General features: G+C 44.2%; 1 protein-coding gene across 1 annotated transcript in view; it reads left to right on the top strand.

Annotated features, from left to right (window-relative positions):
- Nucleotides 1-13,935, top strand: part of LOC147639804 (uncharacterized) — a 32,051-nt gene extending 18,116 nt beyond the window's left edge. Inside the window, exons 13-22 of the mRNA XM_086774222.1 lie at nt 2,964-3,073; nt 3,311-3,376; nt 4,212-4,409; nt 4,500-4,786; nt 11,363-11,414; nt 11,546-11,637; nt 11,714-11,859; nt 11,976-12,120; nt 12,922-13,068; nt 13,160-13,935. Of these exons, the coding sequence (XP_086630348.1) occupies nt 2,964-3,073; nt 3,311-3,376; nt 4,212-4,409; nt 4,500-4,786; nt 11,363-11,414; nt 11,546-11,637; nt 11,714-11,859; nt 11,976-12,120; nt 12,922-13,068; nt 13,160-13,366 (1,450 nt within the window). The 3' untranslated portion in view covers nt 13,367-13,935. The remainder of the gene's footprint in view (nt 1-2,963; nt 3,074-3,310; nt 3,377-4,211; nt 4,410-4,499; nt 4,787-11,362; nt 11,415-11,545; nt 11,638-11,713; nt 11,860-11,975; nt 12,121-12,921; nt 13,069-13,159) is intronic.
- The last annotated feature ends 247 nt before the right edge of the window (nt 13,936-14,182 follow it).

Genomic DNA, 14,182 nt, shown 5'->3' with positions numbered 1-14,182 from the left:
GGTAATGAAGAATGCTCAAGCATAGCACGGGCCATCTCCATAATGGTCCTATTCTTCCTCTCTGCAACTCCATTCTGTGATGGAGTATATGCTGTTGCAAGCTGTCTCCAAATGCCATGAGCCTTGCAATATTGTTGAAACTTTTGGGATGTAAACTCACCCCCTCTGTTGGTCCTGAGAGCCTTGACCGAGAAACTGGTCTCTTTTTTCACCTCAACCCTCCAATCACAAAAGTGCTGAAAAGCCTCATCCTTGGACTTCAAAAAGAAGACCCAAGTATATCTAGAGAAGTCATCCACCATCACGAGCATGTACAACGCCTTACTCAAAGATGCGGTACTTATAGGACCACATAAGTTTGCATGAACAAGAGCAAGTGATGTCGAAGATCTGTGTGGCGCCTCCTTCGGAAAGGCGGCTCGGTGTTGCTTCCCTTGTAAACAAGAGGAACAAACAGAAGATGGAGCCTTGATGGTCGGTAAACCCTCAACCAACCCATCCTTTGAAGCTTGCTGTAGAAGCTGATAGCTCAAATGGCCAAACCGAGCATACCAAAGAGTTGAAGAAGAACGAGAAGAAAGCAAAGCGGTCAACTTTACAAACCACTATCTTGGACTCTCTGAGCCAAGATGCTACCAGTCTCCTTATCACAAATGATAATCTCATAACGAGAGAAGATCACCTCCGCACCCTGGCTGTAAGAGCACTCACTGACAAAAGGTTAAATGCCAAATCTGGAATGTACAGAACGTTAGAGAAGTACCTCTTACCTCTTGTCCTCGGAGGAGCGGAAGATGGGGATGGTGCCATGTCCATGCACTAGCACGGAAGAAGAATCACCCAAAGTGATCTCGCTTGTCCTGGCAGTGAAGTCCTCAAACCAATCTCGATGGGGTGTCATGTGAGCAGTAGCACCGCTATCCACAATCCACGACCGCGACTGAGAAGTCACAAGAGTAAGTACACGACGAGTACCTGCTATTAGAATAATACCATCATCCTTCTTGGTCTGAGACACCGCTGAAGAGGAATAGTTCTTTGCTTCTTCATCCCGCTTGTGACATTGGGGTGATTTATGACCCTTGCCACAATAATGACACTCAATGTTCTTGTTTTTAGAAGATTTGGTTTTGTCTTTGTCTTTATCCTTGTCGTTATCCTTGGAGTTTTTGTCAAAATCCCCTTTCCCTTTCTTCTGTTGATTCTTCCCTTTATCTCGTGCAGCCAAAGCTCCATCAGAAGCTCCAGAGGTGCCAATCCGCTCCTCAAAGCGAGACTCAATCTGCATAATGGAGGGGAGAACTTCCTCCCAAGTAACTGGAACAGGACGAGGAGAAGAAACAAGAGACTGAAAATAAGCATCAAACCTCTCTGGAAGCTTGGAGAGAAGCCAAATAGCCATATCCTCTGTAGAGATATCCTTGCCACAAACAGCAAGCTCGTCCCGGAGATCTTTCATCTTCGAGATGAAAGTAGATAAAGATGGATAGGCAGAAACTAACAAGTTCATAAGCTACTTTTCCAAAGCCAAAATCTGTCCCGGAGACTTAATCTCATAAAGATCTGCAAATGCCTTCCAAACTTCATGTGCAGCCTCAACTGTACGCACATGAGAGAGAACAGAATCCTGACAATTCAACATCAGAAAAGAGAAAACACGACGATCATTTGCCTGCCAAATATCAATGTGTTCCTAAGTCACACCACCGGAAGCAAGGGTGGGAGGGGTGGCATTGGCAGGTGTAACAAGCCAATCCTAGAGATCCACACCACTCAAGGTTGATTTCACCTTCACCTTCCACAAAGTGTAGTTGGAGCCATCCAACTTTGCAGACTCAGAGAACATATGAAGTGTAGTCGGGGCAGATGAAGTGTAGTCGGGGCAGCCATCACAAGAGCTTGGGCTCAATCTCAGAAAAATGCACAATCTCGGAAGGAGTGTCCACCACAGGTACCAGAAGCCACCAATCCTCAACTCAGAACACCAAAAACTGCAAGAGCCACCTGTAGGGAAGAAAACACAGCAAGATAGATGCTGCAGCCCTGAAAAGGGGCAGCCGACAGGTGAAGAAGGGAATCTCAGAGATCGAGCCAATAAGGGAAGACCTGAATCTGCAGTGGAGAGGCGCCGGAAGAAGCTAGCTGACCAGCAGCAGAACTGAGAAGAAAACGCAGATGTTAAGGTGCTGAAAACTGAGGCAGATCTGGGGCAGAAAGTTAACGCTGACTGGGGCAGCAGATTAACGCTGAACCGGGAGCGATGATACCATGAATGAGTGCACAGAGCGGAAGCAAACAAGCACTAGAGTGTGCTGAGCAGAGAGTGCAAGAGAGAGAGAGAGTGAGATATGAAGCAACTATGCTGAATATACTGAAGTGATACAGTCCCAAGCAAGAGACAGGAAGAGTCTCATAAGTGAGGGAGCAAAAAGAAAGACTAGACTATGAGAAAAGTGGGAGGCCAGCCCACCTATTTATAGGTAAGAGGGGCTGGCCGACTGGACATGACAACCTGGCCGACTGGACATGGGTCTGTTGGCCGACTGGGAAAATGGTACCCGACATGGGAAAAATCCGAGAAAAATGTACAAAAATAGGGTGGCTGGCCCACAATCAAGGGCCATGAAAAGGGACCAAAAAGGGGACTCCAATGATGAGCAGAATCTGGGGATGAATGTGCTAACAATTATTACTTGGAAGAGGATGCGGATCTTTACAATATAATTAATGCAACTCTCATATTGTTAACATGGATTCGCCTGAAAAGTTTGTCATGTCTTCCTCCCACATATTGATACTTGCTCCATAGAGTAGCCTTCCAAAAAACTTTGAAATATCTTAATCCTACAAGCTTGTCAGCTTAGTTAATGATTTTAGTTAGAAAGAAATTAGCAACTAAATGTTTTTTGGTTTTATTGAAGCTGAAGAAGAATTCTTAAGGTTTTTATTTTTTGAGTGTAAAGCTTGACAGATTCCCAAAATTGCTTTGAAAAGCATTACCAGGATGACAATAGGCATGTCTGCTCCAATTATTATAGTTGCAGTTCGTTCAACAAATCGGTCCTCATCTATGGTAACATTTCACTTGGAGTTCGCACTCTCATCGTGTGCAAAGATATCTATACTTGATTAGTGTGCAATGCCTTACTGAAATAACATTTTCCATGTTTGTTGGCAGGCACATGTGCACACACACACACACCTTTTTAAAAAAAACATTTTCCATGCAACTCACAGAATGCCTAAATAAAATCAACAGCCTTTCATTTCTTCAACTAAGCAAGGATTATGGGTTTTTGTGTTTTTGCAGGAGAATGTCCGAATTGTCCAGTTCTTCAATCGCTTTCAGATGATTCTTTGTGCGTTTGTTCAGGAGGTCTAAACCTTTGCCCTATGATTGTGTCATTTAATGACTTTGACAAAAAGTAATTGTCACAATAATAATCTCTTATTCAGTTTAGAGACACATACAAAAAGTAATTGTCACAAGAATAATCTCATTTCAAGTTACGCATACAAAATATACAAAAGTCTACTGGCTATATATATGATGCTATAGAATACACACACAGAACTGAGCAGTAAACACAAATTTTCTCTCTCAAGGATTTGAAAAGAATCAACTAGTCCTACCCTAGTTTGAGTAACCTGACCTAACAATCTTATCCTAGCACCAACCAGGCTCTCAAACTAACTTGCTCGGATCAAAGATTAAACACAAGCCCTTAGCAAGAATGAAAAATCAATCACAATAGAGCAAGATAATGAAGTCAAATTACTCCCTTCTGCTCATAAAAGATCTCTCGCACTCTCACACAATGTGAGGCTCCAAGTACCTAAAGAGGCATCTAGATCCACAATCTTCTCCTCAAATCACTTCTTGATTCTCTCAATCAGCCCACATGGCCCATGAAATCACTTTTCTTACATGATCTTCTTGCATCAAGAATGTCTCACCTTTTTGATCTACTTTCACCCTCATACAAATAACCTTTGAGAAAGGAACCATACAAAGGTAGAGGGACTCCTACCTCCCCTGAAAATGCAAACGCAGAGAGAACCCTGCCTACCCTCGAAAACAAAATGTAGACCCAAATTTTAGTATGCATGCATGTATATGATGTTAGAAATGTTTCCATTGAGAAACTCTTTCAGGTGCTTTTGCTTTCTCATACTGCACACTCAAACAACTTTTCGATTGTTTTTTGCAGTAATTTCTTCTCCAGGGAGTGAGGGTCAATCTAAGTCACATAATCTAGAAAAGATAATCGGTGCAGTTGTAGCAGTAGCTGTAGTTCTACTCTTAACCTTATTTGGCTTCCTAGCATTCAAGAAACGCAGATATTGGCAAAGGGAAGATCCTAAAAAGACTTCCAACCTCAAATATGGGAATAAATTTTATGCCAAAGGTATAGCTCCTTTTTAGGTCACGCAATGTATGCTTTATTTGTTATTGCATCATTTTCTCATTAATATTATGTTTTATAAACCCATCTCAGAGTCTGAGGGATATTGGGAAGCCCCAAAAGGGGTTCAAATGTTCTCCTTGGACGAGCTAGCAAAGGCGACTTCTGGTTTCAACTCTGATCATGAGATTGGAGTAGGGGGCTTTGGAAAGGTTTTTTATGGTCGCCTAGATAATGGTAAGGAAGTTGCCATCAAACGTGCATCATCTTCAAGTATGCAAGGCAGTGCTGAGTTTCGGAATGAGGTGATGCTTCTCAGTAGGCTTCATCATCGGAACCTGGTTCGTATAGAAGGCTTTTGTGAGGATGATGATCTTCAGGTTGGTATTTTGGAGGCTCTTTGTTTGATAATGTTGTCAATATGACTTTAACCAACATCGCAGCTTTTCTGCAAATGTGCTTTCTGTGATCTTTTTTTGTTCCCTTCCTTGTAGAGACGTTGTTACAAGGATTTTGTTGTTTGTTATAACCATACATATCACTACTAGGTGGCATCTTTTAGAGTATCAATGGAGGCATCATATCTAGAAGCTAAGAATAAGTCTTGGAAGAAGATTTTTAGTCATAGATGCATGATGGGAATGCAAGATTTTTAGTCATAGACTCATGACGGAAACATATTAATGTGTCTCCAACCTCAAATGCATGCCTCATGCTCCTTACAACCCTACATAGATGTGCACCACATCATCTATAGACACCTTCAAAGGACTGCTCTTCTTGTAAGCTACACAATTGAACTTCAGTTATACCTCAATTCAAGTCTCTATTCAGGTACATCCTGTAGTCTCAGTTCATGTGTATTGAATGCCAAGAGCTGACATGGCAATGCCTCGAAACCAACCTTTGAAAACACTTCAAAATACCATATGCTAGAAAAGGAAGTCATATGTATGAAAAGACTTATTAGAGATTCCGTTTTACTGTATCCTTGGAAACTATAGCTTGGCTCAAAAACCGCTCTCCCGACAAAAGCACAACTTGAGAAACCCCCACCACAGAGAGTCTTCTTCACAACTTCTAGACAGCTAGCCACCTCTTAAGTGCCCAAGACTAAAATCCACAAAATAAGGATCTCCTTGACTACACTCAATTAGAAGAGATTGCAAGGGAGCCAAAGGGGAATCAGAGACATGTTAAGTAGATGCACGAAAGGATCAGCACATAGCCCCTCCAAAGATGAGACTATCACTCGTCTTTTTAACCTCATTGAAAGAGATGCTCACAGTCCTCCGACAAGAGCACATGGATAAAATTCACCTCATCTGACATATCTATCTTTTGTTATGACAGCTCTAGGGAATGCGTTCGGTATCCTTCAATTTGTATACATTCTATTGTGTCTCATAGGCCTTCCGCAAATGTTAGAAAATCTATCCTCTTCAAAAATGGAATGGCTTGCAATGGAGATTGAAAGACATTATGTACAAGATAGAATCTTACATTACTACAGCGAAACTGACGAACCCCTTGACCTCCTATGCCGGAGACGGTATCACAGCATTAAAGGATACTCTCACTTTCCAGGAGGAGAACCGTGACAGAGAGCTCGCAGAGCTCAGGGAGGAAGTTGTGAAGCCAAAGGCTCTACGTGAGGATGCAATGGCTCTAAAGGCAGCTCTCTAGTTGGAATATGAGATTGCAAGGATGAAAGCCCAACTTGATTGCAAGGATGAAGGCCCAACATGATAAGAAGACCACAGAAATCAGGAAGAAAGCAGAGGAAGAGGAGAGTCCTCTTAAGGAGGCCTGGAAGCTTGAATTGGAAAATCTTGGCACAGAAAATGCAAGACTCCTTCAAGTGATCACGGCAGAGTTTTGTCAAGAGATAGAAGTGACAAAGGCAGAAATCAAAGAAGAAAGTGGTGGGTTGAGAAAAGACGTTGAGGCCACTTCCAAATGGATGGAAGTGGCATGGAAACAGAAACCAGCGGAACACCATCAGAATGCCATCACGACGGCAACCCTAGAAGAGAGGAAACGCCGACAAACTCGCCTCCCTAAAGGGGCATCTCTGTAGGAGGATGGAGATCTATTATGCAGGCAAATGGACCCCCTGGGCCCTTTGTTAATGCATAGCAGGCACAAAAAGACACGACAAAGAAGCAGTCCTTAGTCCTCAAATTTAAAGACATGGAATTTCGGGTAGCTTTTTTGAAGAAGAGGGTGGCTCTACAAGCCACTAAGATCTACATTTGTGAGGATCTTACTCTTGCATGTGGAACATAGAAAACCTGGAAAGGCTCAAGTTACGGAGGAAAGGAAGTATGGGAATTGGTAGTCTATAGCAATGGCCATGTCATCTTAATTGAGTAGTGCCTCACATAAGGGTGTGGAGTCTGTGGGACCAAATATGTAGAGTACATGGCCACTTGGGATTGGAATGAGGTCTTGTGGTTAGAACTTGGAGGCTTTTCCGAGACATATGCAAGCCCCATTGTGTGATCTTCAGATACACTTGAGCCCGAGAGAGGATTACCTGAGGTGTCGGGATACATGTGGGAGTCTGCGTACAGGGATCAGTCAGACTTCGGGGGGAGTACGAAGTTTAGTAGTAGTGGCAGTCCTGTTTAGGTCCACCTCCAAAAGGTCCTCATAAGGGTCAGGCATGCTGAGGATATAGATCCACTAGTCATGCCAGGTTTCAGAATAGTACAGATTGCAGTTTGCTACTTCCCACCGGAGACATCTGCATTTACACAGGATGTATTGCAGGAAGGTCAGTCATCGTACTCCTTGCTGTATATAGTGTGGAGTTTTCCCAACAAGGAGGCATCTTCCTTTTGGGAAACTTAATTACCGGACAGCCAGTAGAGAGGTTCACATGTATGACTCCCATGTAGATCAAGAAGTGCTCTGAGAGATAGACCCGATGGAGTCAGGGATGCTAAGGGCCATAGAGGTTACTGTGGACACATCAACAACTATGGTAGAGCTTAATAAAGCAGAGAGGCTTAGAACTGGTGTGTACTATATCCACTTGAGACCTTTGAAAATACATGGCATAGTATCTCGATGGACTTTGTGGCTGACTTTCCACGGACTAGTAGGGGTCATGATTCAATCTGGCTTGTGGGAGCCGGATCTAGTAAGATGACCAGATTTATACTTGCTAAGTAAACTACGGTGAGCCTTGAGTTAGCTATAAGCTCTTTGTTTAGCAGTTGTACAAGCTCTATGGCTTGCTAGAAGAGATTGATAGTGTCTGGAATCCCAAATTCAATGCACAATTTCAGCAAGTGGTGTTCACCAAGTTGGAGACACATTTGAGCATGTAATCGTCCAATCATCTAGAGTCAAATGATGAGACTGTGGAAGATATGCTGATGGCATATGTCTGAAGAGACACTTTGAATGGGAATGCTACTTGCCATTGATAGAGTTCACATTAGTAAGAAATTTGCCACTGGTTTCAGCCCGTATATGCTTATGTAAGGTTATCAACCAAAGTCACCCATAGCCATTGGTGCAGCCACTAAGGGTGCCCACACTGGACTGTTCTGGCTGGACCATCCTAGGGTGCCCACATTGGACTGTCCCAGCCAGAGCATTCGGTGGACCAGCCAACAAATGATCTCCCAAAGCGCACCACCAACGGATACACGAGAGGTGCATGCACAGGCATTGAAGGCACTGCACTGTCACCACTCCGATGGGCATCTCCCAAAGATAGGAGATGCCACCAACTCCACTGACTCCACCGCCACGCAGAAACCATTAAAATGATTCATCAGCTCATCCTTCAGATCATCCTTTCCATCTACTCCTATTCATTGAGTCTTGTTCATTGAGACTTCTAGTCACTTGTTATTCCATCATTTGTGTTGTCCGACTCACTTGTGACCTCTGCTGGGTATGCACAGTATAGTGAAGGCAATGTAACACTTATGCAAGCAGTGTTTAGAGTATTCTTGTCATTGTGCTATGCTTATATTCTAGTATGTTTTAGTATGTTTCAAGTGTACATTGTGTCGTGAGTGTTGAGGGCTCCGGACATTCTGTCCAGAGGAGAACCACCACTTTAGTGTGTGGGCAACCAACCTTGCTACAAGTACACTAAAAATTTGGCACGCCTGGTGGGACACTCGAAACTTGGAGTCATGTTAGCTCACCTTTTGTCTCTGTGCCCTTTGTATGCCCAATTCACGCTGCTGTGCTAGCCCGATCAACCGAGCCAAGGGTCCCCTCTCAAAACGCTGTTATTGTCACAAAATTCCTCACGGCTTCTATTTTTCTACTGCTCATGTGTGGCATGTGGAGCCTAACATGACATACATGTATGGTTGGTGGAGCCTGACATGGTGTGTCTGTGGCATATGGAGCCTGACATGGCAGTACATGTATGGCTCACGGAGCCTGACATGATGTGAGTCGTGACATGTGTGGCTTGTGGGGCCTAACATGGTGTACATGTATGGCTCATGGAGTGTGACATGATGTGATTCCCTGGGACTAGCTATCTTGGAGGTTTTCTGTATTTATGTACTAGGAAGGTTCCGGAAGGATAATGAGCCCTGGACATTTTAGCTGATACATCTGAGCATATGGGTGTTTCTTCCAGTTTAGCTGCACTCATGTATGTGCAAGACTTTGATTTTACCTTTGGATAATTTGTCTTGTTTGCTTGGACAATGCTTGAGATTTTTGCCTGTGTTGTCCATGGGCCGCGGGGACGCCTGGGCACCCTGTGGACATGTATGTGCACACCTGTTTGGGACTGACAGGTGGTCTACATGTGTTTTGTAGGTGGTAAGTGTCCCCAAAAACCCAATGTACAGGCATGTACAAGGCCTCAGCTTGCAAAGCTTTGTCTTGAGCTTCTTCCAATGTTTTTGGTCCCGCCATGTAAACTGCTTGCATAAGCTTAGGTTGCAATCCGTTGACAAACTTACACATTTCCATTAGTGATGGAATGGGGGTATAAGAAACCTTGAGGAAGGATCTGGTGGACCAGAAATGTCCCTTCCCAAGTTGGAACTAGCTTATTTGTCCGTTTCAGATAACAGGCTTGGTACATCAGGACCAGCTGACCCTCCTGGAACTGGGGCTTCCGGAGATGGCAATCATGCCATGCCTTCCGTCTATTTTGTTTGACCTCCACAGCCTGGGTGGCCAATGCCCAGGTTTCTTTCAAAATAGTCAACCGGAGCACGGTGGCATGATGTGAAACATTATTACGACGGCTGGAGTCTGCACCCAGCGCGGTGCGACCCATTGTTAAATTCGAAGGGCAAGACTGCTTCCAGGCCCTGAACCAATTGAAATGGGTTGTGCCTCGTTGTGGCTTTGAAGGCTGTGCGGTAAGCCCACATGTGCTGAAGAGTGCCTGGGAGCAGTGAGGGTGTTGATGGCACATCTTTTGGCATGCTTTTAGCTTGTCCATTTGCCCAAGGGTAATAGGCACAGGACTTTCGGTGGAAGATTTTGTATCTGCCAAGGAAGGTGGTGATGACTTCGTTGACGAAGTGGGAGCCCCTGTCATTGATGATTTCCAAGGGGCAGCCACAGCGGACGAAGATGTGCTCATATAAGAATTGGGCCATGGCATTAGCCGTGCAATCCTTGGTGGCTTGGGCTTTAGCCCACTTGGTAGCGGAGTCAGTGGCGACTAGGATGTACTTGCACCAGCTGGGGCGGGCCACAGGATCTATGGGGCCCACGAAATCAATGCCCCACCGGTCAAAGCCTGCGTGGGCATCTTTGACGAGATGTAGCACCTCGTGTGAGGGCTGACACACGGCCCTGGAACACCATCGTGACCAGCCTTGTAGAGCTGACCAGCTATGAGTTGGAAGGGCTGGCTTTCACCAAAATCGGGCGTTTGTCTTTGGGGCTTGCATTGGGGACGGTCTTGTAGAGAGCAAAGCAAGAACGTCCCCGTACCAATCTGGGGCGGCATCCACTTTAAAACAAACACTATCAGGAAGGGTATTACAGGCCCTTAGTGTGGCTTTTACTCCCTTGCCCCACGGATGTAGTCTCCTGCCAAGAGAGGCCAGCTATGGAGGGTGCTCCCCCAATTCTAGTTTCTATTCCCCATCGGAGGGTTGTAATCTGCCTCCAGGCAGTTGTTTTTTTCTACTAATGGAGGGATCTCTTTTTCGGGGGACTATTAAGCCATAGATTGATATGCTAATGGTTGCTCTTTATGATGATCTTCAAGACTAATCTTCTCTATGTAGTAGGACATGTGCTGAATGAGGAGAAGAGATTCCTTTTATAGTCCTCAGAAAGTAGGCCTACTTGTGTGACTTAGCTGTTTTATGGCTGTGTGCATGGGCCAATTGGCTGTGTTTTCAGGGCCTTGTGGATGTACTTTCTTGGTAGATTAGAGGTGCAGAACAGTGTGGTGTTTTGAGCACAGGGCTGTGTGAAACCTCTATGCTGAGAGGACCAGAGGACTGGCAGTTTGGACATGCATATGTTTCAGCTATGTATGGGTGTTGTATTCAGCTGAACTCTTTTTGAATGTAATTAAAGAAATACCGGAAGGGGCGCCAAGGTTTGGGTCCAATCGGTGTTCATGACACGTACTATTTGCAGGAGCAATCTAGCTCCCTCTTTGTTTGTTTTCTGTGCTGATTTATAGCCGTGTTAGTGCGACAGTTAGTCTACCACACTTTGGTTCGTACTGAAGGCCGGTTTCAGATACCTGTTCTGAGAGCCCTATCTCAAGCCGTCATAGCTGCTTTGTCAGTTTGTGGATTAGGACCCACAACATGGGCTAGTTCCTCTACTTCACACTAACCCTAACTCTAACTAGTAGTCCTGGCAGGACACATTTGTTTGGGTGGTAAAATTAATTAGGGGCAATTGTGGAGATCCTTCTTTGGCCTTGTAAATGCTTTAAGTGTATTTTTAATCTTTTATATCTAATGCATTACCATTTTGTGCAGATTCTGGTCTATGAGTACGTGCCGAATGGAAATCTGCATACGCATCTGTTCCGTATGTATACAACTGCCGATGTGGTTTTTTTCTTCTGCATATGGATCTGTTCCATATGTTTTTAGATGTGATGTGGGATTTTGCTGGGACTATGCATCTGCTTCATATGTTTATGAATTGATGTTGTGCAGAAAGTACTGCTGGCCATTCTTTTGGCTGGCTGAGGCGGTTAGATGTTGCTGTTGGCATTGCCCAGGGCTTGGATTACCTCCACTCTTTTGCGGTATTCCATCTGCTTTTTTGTTCAAGTTTTGGTTTCTCTTCATTCTTCCTCATTTTTACATGGTGGTGTTGTTCAGGATCCACCAGTCATCCATAGAGATGTCAAGCCAAGTAATATACTTCTTGACAATAATCTGGTAGCCAAAGTAGCTGACTTTGGCATATCAAAAACAACTCTAGAATTCGAAACACACATCTCCACAACACCTGCTGGCACTGCTGGGTGAGCGTTCTCAATCCATGGTGATTGCACTGTCATTGCACTTCCTAGTCCCATATGACTCAATTTCTATCCAAGCTCAAGGGTGTGTGGATGTGCTGTTATGCTATGTTTGACAGGTACATTGATCCCCAGTATTTCTTAAGGCGGCAGTTGACGACAGCAAGTGATGTTTATGGCTTTGGTGTTGTGCTTTTGGAACTCATCACTGGTCAGAAGGCAATTGATGCCAATCGAGTAGAAGATCACAATCTTGTGGAATGGGTATGTTTTTATGTATGTTATCCAACAAAGTAAATGTCACTTTATTTATACCTTCATGGCTTGTTAAAGCGGTTGTGTATGTCCGTTGTCTTGTGGCTTGTTCATGTGGTTGTGTGAGTGAGTTTACTTTTTGGTTGCTATTTACAAGAACATGGATGGCTATATAGGCCAGCCTTTCTTGCATGAAGGACGCACTACAAGGAGTAGCCATGGTTGAGCAGCTGTATGGACAAAGCCTGTTTTGTACACCTGATGGCTGCCTATTGAGGCTAATTGGTTTGTAGACAGCACAGAAAGGTTTGTGCATTGACCAGTATTTCAATTTCCGCTGTTGCGTAGGGTGGGAGATCTTTTCAAGACGCCCTGTCCTTGGTTTGCGGGCCTGAATAGGCACCCATATGGTTCTGATTGGTTTGGGAAGTTGGTGAAGGTTGAAGGCCTCATATGAGACTCATTATTAGTCAGTGGGCACGGAAAGGTTATATCAACTTCAAGATGATTTATTCATCTGTGCGAGAAGAGAAACATGTATTTATATCGGTTGCCACCTTTTGATTAGTGCTGAACTACATAAGCTTGCTACAGATCATTCTTCGAGGTTGAAAGAAAGCCCTATTTAAGCTTTAGAATGCCGTTTGGATTCCTGTATGTTCACTAGAGTGCAAGTTTTTGTCGAGTGCAAAGTAAAGCATTGAGCTTGCTCGTTCTGGCAGCAGGCACCATGAAGGAGCTCTTTTTCTTGGGGTCACAAGGCGCGGGATTAGTGGTGATCTTCTCATCCACGTTTTTCTGATTTTCCAGGTCAAAATGAAGATGAAGGTGGATGGGCTTGAAGGCATCATTGATCCAAGAATGGGTGACGACGTCCCCCTATCCATATTCCAGAACGTTGCCCAACTTGCCATCAACTGTGCAGCTTTCAACAAAAATGAGCGCCCTCAAATGAAGGTAAGGGTGAACTCACTGTGGATTGTCTTCTATTCTACCTACTGTGGTTGGAAACGATTTCTGGTAACTTGCATTGGTGTGCGGAGTGCAGGAAGCTGTTGTGATTCTTGATAAATGTCTTCGAGCCGCCTGCCCGCCGCCATTGACTGCACATTCTATACAGCCCCCAGAGGATCACGTTTCAGCCATTCAAGTGCTAGAGGATGAAGATACAGACTCTCGTGAGGGGATAACTTTCAACAGCACCCTCTCAGCCAGCAAATCAGCTTTCAAAGGGGCTTCTCTCATGCCGCGCTGACACATGAAGCAGATGCATCAATTAGATGTGCACACACTGGCTATGGTCATCAACAGTGCAACAATCAGTGCCGATCAGATGATGATCAACGTTACAATTGTCAAAACCTTCAAGATGATGATCAGAGACATCGCAACAACCAGTGGCTTTTTGATGATGTACACTCCATGGCACCTACCAGTCAGCAAAGCTTGTGAACTCAGATGTGAGCAAGGATATCATTCCTAGAATGTCATGATGATTGTGTCCCCAAGGTAACGGAAGGGAAATTTTCTCAGTGGGGGACATAATTGCTACCATATGGAGTGTGGAGATTTCAAGAAGACCAAGGTTGGAAGTAACTGTTGTTAATCAATATACATATTCACTTAGCTGGTTTTGGTCCCTGAAGGTCATCCATGGAACAGTCCTTGGAGGTGGACCATGGTTGTCAAGTCAAAAGTACCTCCAACCATCTTCAGAGATGATGTAAAATTATATATTCAGGAATTCTGTAACCTTCTGCCCAACTGACTTCATTCATGTTGTAAAATTCACTGGAAAAATGACAGGTTTACGCCTTTCTCTTACATTGCATCCACTCCAATGGTAGGTTGTGGTAGGCAAAATTGTTGCATTCGTTTAAAGAGCTACACCAAATAGATAACTCCTTTGTGAGGGACATCCCAGCCTAAGATTCAACCTGGCAGTCCACCTCATGCCCTTTGATGGATGTGGGTTATTTTTATGACATAATTATTTATATATAGTGTTACAAACATAAGCTTGCCACACAACTTATTGTGTCAAGGTGATGATTGTGTTACCTAATGCCAA

The sequence above is a fragment of the Cibotium barometz genome, chromosome 3, assembly GCF_041138505.1.
Source record: "Cibotium barometz isolate CiBa-2024 chromosome 3, ASM4113850v1, whole genome shotgun sequence".
In the NCBI taxonomy this organism is placed as follows: domain Eukaryota; kingdom Viridiplantae; phylum Streptophyta; class Polypodiopsida; order Cyatheales; family Cibotiaceae; genus Cibotium; species Cibotium barometz.
Note: the sequence above shows the minus strand (reverse complement) of the source record. Positions and strands in the feature narration are given on the sequence as shown.